At 36.6% G+C, this 13,114-nt stretch overlaps 2 protein-coding genes across 2 annotated transcripts in view; both read right to left on the bottom strand.

Moving 5' to 3' along the window:
- LOC107724059 (uncharacterized) overlaps positions 1-3,777 on the bottom strand; it is an 8,323-nt gene extending 4,546 nt beyond the window's left edge. The window contains exons 1-3 of the mRNA XM_016532837.1: positions 3,705-3,777; positions 2,029-3,315; positions 1,509-1,709 (exon numbers count right to left, since the gene is read on the bottom strand). Coding sequence (XP_016388323.1) covers positions 1,509-1,709; positions 2,029-3,315; positions 3,705-3,777 — 1,561 coding nt within the window. The remainder of the gene's footprint in view (positions 1-1,508; positions 1,710-2,028; positions 3,316-3,704) is intronic.
- A 1,790-nt stretch (positions 3,778-5,567) lies between these two features.
- Positions 5,568-12,205, bottom strand: ndufv1 (NADH:ubiquinone oxidoreductase core subunit V1). Its single transcript, XM_016532876.1, has 11 exons — positions 12,134-12,205; positions 11,090-11,268; positions 10,929-11,011; positions 10,551-10,721; positions 10,209-10,392; positions 8,768-8,957; positions 8,320-8,532; positions 8,055-8,221; positions 6,494-6,575; positions 6,196-6,341; positions 5,568-6,052 (listed from the first exon to the last, which is right to left on the bottom strand). Exons 2-11 carry the CDS (start codon positions 11,261-11,263, stop codon positions 5,975-5,977), a joined length of 1,488 nt encoding a protein of 495 aa, XP_016388362.1. The 5' UTR covers positions 11,264-11,268; positions 12,134-12,205; the 3' UTR covers positions 5,568-5,974.
- Positions 12,206-13,114: the final 909 nt, after the last annotated feature.

Here is a 13,114-nt window from a genome sequence, read left to right as displayed (position 1 = left end):
GATCTCCTTGCTACGTTTCTGGACCTTGATCGTGGTAATTACATTGCTGTCTATGGGAGGGTCAGAGATCTCTCAGAATTCAGCAAAAAGATCTTAATTTGTGTTCCAAAGATGAATGGAGGTCTTACGGGTTTGAAACGACATGAGGGTGAGTAATTAATGACAGAATTTTCATTTTTGGGTGAACTAACCCTTTAAGCAAAATCAGAAATGTTGATGTATAGATTTGAACTCACATATTTAGTCTACTTTTATTTTTTGATTTTGTGCCCTAGTGTCCTGGCGGCATTATGATGGTACCTTTAGGCTACTGATGTTTCTTGCCTCTGGATTATCGTTTCTTTTTCTAGACATACTTTTGTGTGTGTGTGTGTTTTCACTGGACAAGTGCATTATGTTTTGTTTATTTGTTAATCTCATATAAATGACTGTCTTTGGAGTGTTTTAATTGTATGGCGAAGAGCATTTGTGCTCAAAATTTCACACTTGTGTAAATCTGTCAATAAATTTCTACTTTTTGGAGCCATGGTGTACCGGCATGCTTTTTTTCCCCTCTGCTTTAAGTTACTTTAGGTGAAGCACCCACTTTGAGTTATTTGCTAATGATGTGTGTGCTTTCGGTTTGTGTTTGCTTGATAACTAACTGAAATAAAATACATTTAAAAAAAACTGAACAGAGAACTAAAGCTGCACAGAAATACATATTAAAGAATAATAAATATAAATAAAATTTTGAAAACTTAAACTAAAATTAAAATGAAAACTGAAAATATAGAAATAAAAAAAAAATACTGTAATAGTATACAAATTATACTAAAATAGCACTGTTTCCATTGTAGTAGTATATTTTTATTTAATGCCATGTCAGTATCTTAAGCTATTTTCATGGCAAAAACAATTAAAATAATACAAGTATAACAAATGCAATAAAAAAACAGCAAACAAACAAACACTAGTTACATTACAAAAGATTTTTTACATTAACATATGATAAAAATTCTAAAACGTTTTCTGGCAAAATTATACTAAATAACTCTTTAAGTGAGTTCACTTCATAAAAGAGTTTTCTACATACATTAAAAGCGGGACAGTCCAATAAAATATGTTTGACAGAAAGGGGAATCTGCAGAACATGCATTGAGTAGGGTCTTCACCTTTAAAGGCAGGGTATGTGATTTTTCAAAAACACTTTAGGTAGGGGCGTGTTTGTTTTGGTGATTTCAAATATCAACATTGGCTACCAGAAATCGCTTACTCTGCCTTTAAGCAAAGATGCATGAGTCAGTCTGATATGACCTACGCGACATCTGGTAAATACCACTTGATCAAATCTAGTTTTAAAAGAGATTAAAAATCTGTTTTTTCCAGATGGATTTCATGTAATTTATTATTTGTACATGTATCCCACTCTTCTTACTGTTTCCATTGTATAGTGGAATGACATGAGGGTGAGTTCGTATTTTTGGTGAACTGTCCCTTCAGCTATGAGAAAATAGTATCTAACTTACTAGTGTATTTACTTGTACTGATAGTAGACACAATGTTCTTTCCAAGCACTTCCTCTCCGAGCTGGTCGACAGCTTGTTGAAGAACCCCAATGCAAGACTGAGGTGTCTGCAGGCCCTCTGAGGCCACAGCAGTCGCTTCATTCCACCTGACCAATCCATCCAAAAACTCAATTTGGAGAAATGTAGAACAAGCTGGCACCCCTGAAATATAATACACAATGCCGTGAAATCTCTTTATATTTCACAAAGCGTACTAATGTTTCATACTGTGTTCAGACATTGTGAAAACACATCATCCTGCATACAATTATCATCACTCTCATTAAAAAACAATAAAACTGTCATTGCAAGCATTGCAACACTGAGCTACTGCAGTATAGACAGATATTTTGATTATGGCTATCTAGTTGTGATGTGCCACTTGCAACAGGCACACTGTTGACATAGCATTGCAAGTGTAGTGCCTTTTGAGCATAAGAGTCTAAAACAAACAAAAAAAATTGACTGATAATTGATTTACCTGGAATGAGCTGGTTCAGATGCTGGTGGAAGGATTCAATGGAGGTGGAACCTCTGAAACATTTGTAGGTTGGCAGAAGGTGGCCTCCCTTCACCAGTGTCCCAGTCTGCTCATACAGTTGTACACCAAGAGGATCCACTATACACGGCAAATGTTTCTTCTGGGAATCCCATATCTCAGCCATTATATTGGAACTGAAGAGAGGCACTCCTGATGAGTCCCATCCAGCCTCCCCATCATAGAGCCGAATGAGTGCTGTGATGAGTTCTTCGATCTCCCTTACATCACGCGTGGTTCGTCTACAGTGGAGGGCCAACTCGCTTCTGCTGAGGTGATGCATTAGTTCATCATCAGAAGGCTGGACGATATCGGAATTGAGCTCATTATGCTTCGCCTCCTTCAGCTGCTTCAGGTCCTCCTCATCCCATTCGAAAATACAATGGGTGAGGCGGTCCCTGAATGTCGCGTATATCTGATGGGACTCTGACGTGCAGCCCACAGAAATCCTTTGCATGAACTCCGAGATGTTCAACCTGACCTCCATGTCCTTCCACTCTTTGAATGCTTTTCTGAGAGAGTTGGACCCACAGCAGTCTCCATTGGCATACAGAACTTCAGGAGGAGCCTCTGCGGCTTCCTTGTACCTATTTATGACACCGGAGATCATCCCCTCAAGACCAGACTCTTTGTTTTCTGTAAGCACCGACATGATAACATGCCCGTGTTCATTGGCAACACTGGTCGTCCAAGTTCCTGAGAAGTTCCTGAGACACTCTTTGGTGGAACCCATCTTTAGCACACGACCAAACTTGGAGGTTATGCTGGCCTTGATCTCATTCATTCGGTGAAGTATGTCCAGGGCGAACACTTGCCTCAACCAACAATGTTTGGGAAGGGGAGGCATGGCGGGTGGATCTTGAAACTGTGCAGGATGGGCAAAGCTTCTGCAATCTGTTAGATACTGAACGGTCTTTTGCAGCCAAACCTCAGTGTGATGTTCCTCCATTTTCTTCTGGATTTGGGTGACGCTGGGCCCCAAATGTCTCTGACGGTTAAAGTGAACGACCTTCATGTCACAAGCCACCTGTGATGCAAGAATGCAAGGGAACTGGACTCTATGACCTATATCAAGTTGTGACACTACATCATGACTCCAGCTAATCCATTTCCGCTTGCATTTCCCACAAACCAGACGCTCGGATGCCATGAAGTATGACCCTTCCATGTCGACTACCTGCCTGAGCTCCTGATGCAGGCCTGCTGACGTGAGCTCTTCCTTCAGGCAGTCTGAATGTGGACAGATAAGTTTCACGTTCCACAGCTTTTGTGGCATCCAGAGGAACAATGCATGCCCAAAGTAGCATCCCATCTCTGGCTCTTCAGTTAAGGTAAGAGGTGGGGACGGCGGGTACCACCACATCCTATCCACCCTAGCATAGTCCATTTCAGGCTGCATCTCTGGAGACCACCTAAACAGGGCCTTTGACACCCATGTATAATCGGCAGGGGGCAAAGTGCGAATCCATCCCGAAGGTAGACAAATTATTTTACCTAAAACAATAAATACGATTAACTATTTGTGAACAAAAATTCAAAAAGAAGCAGAACCTTTAGATACTTACTATATACTTGTGACAGGAGCAGCTCAGAAGTTTGTTCAGGCGTGCAACACTGACCTCCGGACACCACCTTTGCTTTCAAGATAGGCAAAGAATTGCTTTGTCCCTTATCTGATCTGCTTGGCTTCATGACTTGAACAATGAAATAAAAAGAAACCACTCCTATAAGTAAAATAATGACAGTGTTCATATCATGGAATTTTCTGGAATCAAGAGTGTTGATACAGATAATTCACAGTTATGTTGTTAAGACAACAGTTAATTTATATCATTTAACAAACAACAGTCTCATATTGACAATGGCTCTTTATAGGTGCAAATTTCTGTTAATTAATTGATTTCAAATAGAAGTTGAGCACTTGAAAGCTTAATGTTTGAAGCACATTCTATCAATTAAAACTAAATCGCAAAACTGATTTGTGTGATTTTGTTATTTTATAGCAATAACCATTAACTAAATATTAATGAAATTAAAAAGGGGGACTCTCATTAAAGGTCAAGGTCAAATTTCACTCTAAAATCACAAGAAAAAAAAGAGATTTTGTTAATTGAAAGAAAAAGAAGCCTGGACTTTTAGATTATGACATTATTTTCATGACAATTAAGCACAAAAAAGAAAAGTGAAAAAACAACATCATGGTAGTATTTGTTGTACTGAATTTAAAATTATTTAGCATAGCAATGATTTAATGATACAGTTAAAAACTACTGTTTTCGTTATTGAAAACTATGATAATAGTAAAAGTAAAATGTCCAGATAGACAGAGTACTGGAGGGAATAACGTTTCATTGTACTGGAAACAAAATCTTAACAGGCTTAATATGAAGGCTTTTTTTCTAAAAAAATTTTGGTGTAAAACAGAATTTTTTTACAAGCTTTGCGACATTCACCAAAAGGTTGTAATATTATAGTTGTTACATCTTCAACAACGACCCATCATCAATATTACTTTTACAATTTACATCAAGAGTCGAGGAATGGAATAAGAACGATTCGAACCCTCATCTCAAGTCAGGATGCGTCAAACCGCGCCTGAGGTGAGAATCGCTGCCGTTAAACTTACTTCAAACTTCATAATAACAGCCAAGTATCTCGGTAAGTAATGAGAAACAGATCATCTTACCTTTGACAACGCGACTAAAAAGCACAAATGTAAAATCGAGGTTGTGCAAAGCTGAAGCCTTTATCTGATGTTTCTTAGGTCAACGTCAAAACAAGCGGGTTGCTTCGAGGGCTAACGGCGGCGTTGATTGGCTGATTTTTGGTATGGTTTTCCAATCTTGTGATTGGCTCATTTCTACTTAAAGTAATTGACTTCCAAAAAAAAAAAAAAAACGAACCTCTTATTTTCAGGCTTAGAAAGTCAGTTAAATTTAAATTAATGCATTTAGCAGATGCTTTTATCCAAAGCGACTTACAGTGCATTCAGGCTATACATTTTATGTCTGTATGTGTGTTTCCTGGGAATTAAACCCAGGACCCTTGCGCTGCTAACGCAATGCTCTACCACTGAGCCACAGGAACATCAGTTAAATCTATTTATGTTCAGACATGTAATCTTTTCTGATTTAGCTCTGCATGAATGCTAAAAGAACATATTTTTGGAGACTTTTGAACACAATAATAATTGTTTTAATCTAATATTACAAGGCCTGCAATGGAAGTCCTCTGCAGGAATCTCAATAAATTGGTTTTAAAATTAATTAAGAACTAGTGGAAAAGACATCTAAATTCATTGGTCAAAAAGTGTGTGAGCACTATATATATAGAGAGAAAGATTTCATATAAAGAATAATGCTATTAATATCATAATGGTTCTAAAACAGATCTTTACATTGCCTTCTCCCATTTCTCCCAATTCACGCAGTTCATGATCAAACACAACGCATTCTCCTCTCACCCCAGATTAACAAACACTGTTTCAAGTTTTAGGCTCTTTATTTCCACAAATAAATGTTTATACAGTGTAAGATTTTCTTATCAAGAAAAATGGCATTAACATCGTAATGGGATTTAACATAATTACATCAACCATAACCATTACTCACTACAAGTTACTGTAAATGAGTGATGCATCTGCTCAAACAGTTTTCACTCTTTTTTTAATGTGTCATCCTCAATCAGAAGTATGATGTTGAATCTACACCATGGTTATTTTAAGGTTCAAAGAATTTGGTGACTAATATTTAATGTCCCTGATATAATGTAAGAGAAACAAAAGGAGGATGCCAGCAGTTCACATATCAGTGAGCGAGAGATCATGTCGGTTTTGCTTAAATAACTATAAGTGACAGGATGAGCCAGAAAGGACGCAGATATGAAGCTTTCAAGCACGCGCCTGCTGTTTCTGTTTGAAGTCTGCGATTCTGCTCTCCATTAAAGGGCGGAAGTGACGGATCAGTCCCTGAGAGCAAAGAAATATAAATGCAAGTTTCAGTTAAAACATTTTTAGAGGTTTAGATTAATAATCATATATTCTAAAATAATTTGTCTATATAAATCAAATTATCTACTGATTCTAAAAATAAAATAAAATACTGCCTTTACCTGAACTGGCCATGCGGCTCCGTCTCCCAATGCGCAGATGGTGTGGCCCTCAATCTGCTTGCTGATCTCCCAGATCATGTCAATCTCTGCTGACTGTGCATCGCCTTTCACAAAGCGCCACATCATATTATTCATCCAGTCCACTCCTGAAAGGCACAGAAAAGACAGACTGGTAAATATTCACTGTAATGTAACACACTGTACATGTAAATACTGACAAATGTATATTCACATACATTTGTAGTATGTGACTACAATACACATACATTTGTAGACATACATTTGTAGTAATTCTTACCCTCTCTGCAAGGAGTGCACTGCCCACAGCTCTCGTGCTTGTAGAATTCAATCAAGCGGGCAATAGCTCGAATAACATCAGTCTGTGAAGAGGGAATGACCAAACAATCAAATTAGCAGACAGAACTTTAAAAAACATTGAATCCGGCCTATTGTAGTTCACTAATTTAGAAATGTCCCTATAGTAAAAAAAATGCTTATAGGAATTTGAAGTGAAGAAAAGGGGAGCAGTATAGCGTTTCAAAGTGGTCCATGTCCACAGAAACCACAAGTGTGTTAATTTTAGGAATGTCAACCGTTTACATTTTTTTATTTAATTAATTACATGATGTGCTGATTAATTATTGAAATTAATCACAAATTAATTGAAAATAAATTTGGGCTGAGAAGTGACCCACAGTCATTCTTGTGTTAAAAGAGAAAAGCAATTGAATAGACATTACAATAAAGTAGAAATATTTTGATTCAACATAGAATTTATTACACAAAACCAGTCATAAGTAGCACAGGTATATTTGTAGCAATAAACAATACATTGTATGGGTCAAAATTACCAATTTTTCTTTTATGCCAAAAATCATTAGGATATTAAGTAAAGATCATGTTCCATGAAGGTATTTTGTAAATTTTTCTACCGAAAATATATCAAAACTTAATTTTTGATTAGTAATATGCATTGCTAAGAACTTCATTTAGACAACTTTAAAGGTGATTTTCTAAATATTTTGATTTTTTTTTTTGCACCCTCAGATTCCAGATTTTCAAATAGTTGTATCTCTGGCAAATATTGTCCTATCATAACAAACCATACATCACTGGAAAGCTAATTCAGCTGTCAGATGATGCATAAATCTCAATTTAAAAAAAATGTACCCTTAATTTTTTATTATTTATTTTATTTTTTTGATACCTTAAATAAAAAACGAAAAGATCCAGTCAGTCTTAATGAGAGAGTCATTCAGTCAACCGATTCATTCAAATGGCTGATTCATTCAGAAATAAAGTGTCTGTCTTTATGAATTGGTCATTAAATCATTGACTCAATCGATTTGTTCAAAAATGTGGATTCATTCAATTACGAAAGGCACAACAGTTCTACTTTGACTTTGTTCAGAACTATTTTCGTTGCCGAAATTGAAAATATTGACAATAATATGACTAAAATGTAATACAACATTACCTTCTTTTTTATTGAACTGTTGTATAAAATCAATATCACATTTGCAATCATGCAGATATTCAGGAAAAACCAGCACTCTTGCTCCTGTGATATTGTTAACCTATATCGTACGATATAAATATAAGACAAAAACCCACACTGGGGCATATTTGCCCTCATATCTTGAATTTTAGGGGCATATAACTGCATTCTCACAGGCTCCATCATGCAGTTAAGTCTTCCTACCTCATGTTCGTCAGCAACTGCATGCAATATAAGATGATGTACTTGTCTGGGCAGGGCGGGGTGTGTTAAATGCATTAATCATTATTTTTTCCATAATTAATTGCACCAAATTAACACGTTAAATCAACAGCCCTAGCTATTTGACAAATCGACTTACTGATTTATCCATGACAATAAGTGCAGCTGTGCCAAGGCCAGTCTGAGCCTGAATGAGGGCATCAAAATCCATGAGAACGGTGTCGCACACATGACGTGGGATTAGTGGCGTGGAAGAGCCACCAGGAATAACACACAGGAGATTATCCCAACCACCCCGGACACCACCTACAGAGATCATATCAATCAAGTCTGAATAATCATCAAGATCGGACATGATTAGACCATGAACAAAGATTTCCGTGTACGGATGGAATGAGGTGTACCTGCATGTCTTTCAATCAGCTCTTTCAGAGGAACGGACATCTCTTCCTCCACTGTGCAGGGGTTGTTGACATGGCCTGAAATGTTGAAGAGCTTCGTGCCAGAGTTTCTCTCTCGGCCAAAACTCAGAAACCACGTGCCGCCACGACGGCAGATGGTTGGTGCCACAGCTACCGTTTCAACATTGGCAACAGTTGTTGGACAGCCAAACACACCTGCAACAAGAACATGTCAAATTTATCACTTTAAGTAAAATACAATGAATCACATTAAAAACATGTCACATTTACAACGTGTCACATATACAAAATGTAATGCAAAAAATACATATATTAACATATTAAAAACATGTAACATATCATGTCACTCATAGAAAATAAAATAACATATAATATCAAAAATAAATGTAAAAATAAAATGTAATTTTCTGTTTGTTTGTGTCTAACTTACCCACATCAGCAGGGAAAGGGGGTTTCAGACGAGGTTTTCCCTGTTTTCCCTCGATGGACTCAATCAGAGCCGTCTCCTCTCCACAGATGTATGCTCCCGCACCGCGCATCACAAACACGTCAAAGTCATAACCCGAGCCGCATGCGTTCCTGCCAATCAGCCCGGCTGCATAGGCCTCGTTAATGGTCACCTGAGAGAAAGCACACATAAACACACGAGGTCAATACATTACTTCCCTCAACTACTATGTAGTACATTTGAACACATTTTACTGAAATGAACCCCTTTGCAGGGAAGATTTGACATCCATTCAATTCTAATAATGTTTGACAACACTAACAAAATGAATACATACCACATACAAGAATTAGATAATAAACATTATCATTAAATGCATGATTTATGAATATTTTTATTATTTAACTAAACATATTTAAAATATTTCGATTAATATTATATTTATAAATATATTTACAGTATTATATATTTTATCATATTTCTAATAGGCTATATAGTGAAATATTAATAACATATACTCTACTATTCAAAAGTTTGGAGATAAGTTGTGATCAGTAATATGCTTATCTGGCACTCAGTAAAAAAATTTATTATTATCAATGTTGAAAACAGTTGTGCTGCTCAATATTTCTGTGGAAACTACAATACATGTTTCAGGATTCTGTGATGGAAATAAAGTGTATATATATATATATGTGTGTGTGAATGTATGTATGTGTATATACGTATATATATATGTATGTATGTTCGTATGTATGTGTATATATAAATATATATATATATTTCACACGTGTGTGTGTGTGTTATATTACTACTAAATTACATCTTACAATTGCACTTATAATAAATTAATAACTCTGATTGCACTTATAATAAATTAAAATTTTAATTGTTTAATAGATAACAAAACACCAAAATTAGAAAATACGCAAATTATGGAAGCTTACTTTTTCTCCGTTTACATCTTACGATTAATAACTCACAATTCTGAGAGAGAAAAAACAGTCTGAGTGCATGATATAAACAAGCAATTCTGAGAAAAAAAGTCTGAATGATGGAAATAAAGTTCAAAAGAACAGCATTTATTTAAAATAGAAATCATTTGTAACATCGTAAATGTCTTTACTGTCACTTTTGACCAATTTAGTGCATCCTTGCTTAATATACTGTACGTATGTAATTCTTTCAAAAACAAACTTTTGAATGGCAGTTTAATATGACAAGATTATAATATTAGTTTTTATTTATTGATATATTGTTTTTATTTATTAATTAGTATTCTATTGATTAATTTTGCATTTTGAAACAGCCTATGATGCCTTAAAATGCTGCCTCTATTGGCAGCTCATTAGGTTTTGGGACTGAGCTTTCTTAAAACATGAATTGTGTTATTATGTGAGGGATCACATCCTTTCTTTTTCACCTGCAGGTTGGACGACTCATTGTAGAACTCTCCACGGATGTAGATGTAGGCAGCACGTGCTCCCATGGCCCTGCCAGCCACCAGACAGCCCTCAATCAGCTTGTGAGGATCATTACGCATGATCTCTCTGTCCTTGCAGGTACCGGGCTCTCCTTCGTCAGCATTCACCACCAGATATTTAGGCCTGAGAGGGTGAAAAAAAGAGACTCATATGCTTCTGTATGACTTGATTTGATCCTAATGAAGAGAGCTAAATGTAGATCCACTGGCCAAGCATTTACATCTGCTTTTGCAGAGTCATGTGACTTATGAAAGCCGTTAACTGTTGAGATGCAAACCTACCTGCCGTCACTGGGCTTGTTCATGAAGCTCCACTTCATCCCTGTGGGGAATCCGGCACCTCCTCTGCCACGCAGACCTGAGACCTTAATCTCATTCAGGATCCAGTCCACTCCTTTATCCAAAATCTCCTTGGTCTTGTACCAGTCACCTCTCTGCAGGGCACCTTTCAGCCTGAGATATATGGAACATTCACCACATTAAACACATGCACAATGGTGACAATTATGCATGCATATATATAATATATATATATATATTAACCTTTCACCTTTTTAGTCCATGGAAAAATATAGCTTCCATAACAAATAAGGAACATTCAAAAGTAAGTTTAAGTCCTGTCTTTAGATATAATTCATAATACAATTTCATATTTTTTACCTCCAGTCATGTCGTCCATATAGGTTAGTGAATATTCTGTCCTGGTCAGCTAGAGGCCCGAATTTGGTCTTCTTTGGTGTTTCCTGGGTGACACACACTGATTATAACTAATTTCCATGGATCATCAATTATGCAGACAGTGGATTTGAGCAACAAGTCACCTGTTGAGCTGTGCTGCTGTTGTACCGCACCAGTGACGTGGAGTTTGGAGGAGAGGCGGTGTTGGCTGCTACAGTAGTGCGTGATGCACCACATGCAAACACAGCTACCGGGGCACGTGAAGCCCCGGTGGTCAGAACCCGGCTAAGAACGGGACAGCCGAGACAGGACAACATCTTATCTGAAAGATATGAAGGAACCAATGAGCAAGAACCATCCCCTCATAACCAAAGCTGTACCACACTGTTTAATAACAACTCCAGTCCTAATGACCTTTACTGTCATTGTTAACTAAAACAAACTATTAAAAATTGTTTTTTTGGTAATTGAAATAAAACTCATTTAAATTAATTATACTGTAAATATTACATGAAAAGCTTAAATCTATACGACAATTAGAAATGCTGCTTTGCCAACTAACTTAAATATGTTTAAAATGAAGGAATAAAGATACTAAAACTAAAATAGATAGAAATACCAAAAATGTATCATAACAAAATTACTAAACTTTTATAAATATTTTTGTAGATGTTTGTTAAGAACAAAACAACCAGAGGGAAGCATTAAACACCCCCAAATAATAGCCGCTTATAAAATTAATTCACAACACAAACTTTTGAGGTTCAACACTGTAACATAATCCATACATGAACTAAAAAACCCACAAAAAGCATCAACACTTCAGACAAATTTAACGAAGGGAACAGTTATGCAAGGCAAGAGACGGGAAGAGTAAATAGTTGAGCAGCAGCAATAAACACACATCCATGTAGATCAAAGATGCCTCCGTATTATACATTATTGCATAAACACACAAGCCAAACTCTTTCAGATATTGTACAGTAGGTTAACCGGTTGAAAATGGACTCGTCCCGCAGTGACCTCCATATTCACGCTCATGACATTTGAGGGACTGCGGCATTGCACAACGTTAATGTTCGGATTTATTTACAGAAGGTATAGGAGATTGTCAAAAAAATGAGAAACTGTCAAAACCTTGATTTGCAAACAGATAAATTAAGTGAAAGAGCCGAGCCGCTGTTTACCTTCGTGATCTCCCTGGATCAGCGTTATAAAATGTACAGCGGAAGGAATATAGCGACCGACCCGGATGTAATCACGGCTTTAACCTGTTATATGTGCAGGCGCTGTTGCGCAGTTAAAATATAATATAAAGCCATAAAGGGATAGTTCACCCAAAAATGAAAATTCAGTCATCATTTACTCACCCTCATGTCGTTCCAAACCTGTATGAGTTGCTTTCTTATGTTGAACGTAAAAGAAGATATTTTGAAGATTGCTGGTAATCAAACAGTTGGTGGTTGTCATTGACTTCCATAATAGAAAAAAAATACTATGGAAGTCAATGGCAACCACCAACTGTTTGATTACCAGCAAACTTCAAAATATCTCCTTCAAGTCATTGTACATGGAGAATTGGGTTCGGCGTAACATTAAATGTAAACCAGCTTGACAAGAATGGGCAATTATACACTTACCCTAATTTTATTACAAAATATGTTATTTTTTTAATGAAAAAGAATTTAACAATTTAATTAAGGCTATTCCCAGTGGCATGCTAGTTTAAACCAAATTCTCGGATGTAAATATTAATAATACAACCAGGGTTTGAAATTAACTTTTTCACTCACCAGCCAATTTGGCTACTAAATTTTTAAGTTACCGGCCATTCATAATTTCTACTAGCCAAAAAAATTAAACAAATAAATTATGAAAAAAAGGCCAGAGGTAAGCCAACAGCTTGAGGCTGTCCACACTGGATGCGACAAAGTGACCATTGCAAATCATTTGTACTTTGTCAAACAGTAGGCCTACGCCATAAATAGAACGAAGCATCAGTTTACTGTCGGGGATTTGTCGTGCTGTGCTGCGCCACATCCAGTGTAGGCCGCATCACCGATTATAATGGGTTCTATAGTATTTTGTCGCATCTGGTGTAGACACGATGCGAGTCTTCAGGCATTTTTTGACTTTTCGTTATTGCTTCAATGCAAAGGAAACCAGTG

This window comes from Sinocyclocheilus rhinocerous, unplaced genomic scaffold, assembly GCF_001515625.1.
Source record: "Sinocyclocheilus rhinocerous isolate Xijiao unplaced genomic scaffold, SAMN03320098_v1.1 scaffold335, whole genome shotgun sequence".
NCBI lineage: Eukaryota > Metazoa > Chordata > Actinopteri > Cypriniformes > Cyprinidae > Sinocyclocheilus > Sinocyclocheilus rhinocerous.
This window is presented reverse-complemented; position numbering and strand designations above follow the sequence as displayed.

What these genes read in the sequence shown, in the direction of transcription:
- ndufv1 (XM_016532876.1), bottom strand. Translation starts at nt 11,263, where the DNA reads ATGTTGTCCTGTCTCGGCTGTCCCGTTCTTAGCCGGGTTCTGACCACC. An exon ending in GCTGATTGAAAGACATGCAG is followed by an intron (nt 8,222 to 8,319) that starts GTACACCTCATT and finishes TGATCTCTGTAG; the next exon opens with GTGGTGTCCGGGGTGGTTGG. An exon ending in GTGCACTCCTTGCAGAGAGG is followed by an intron (nt 6,342 to 6,493) that starts GTAAGAATTACT and finishes TGTGCCTTTCAG; the next exon opens with GAGTGGACTGGATGAATAAT.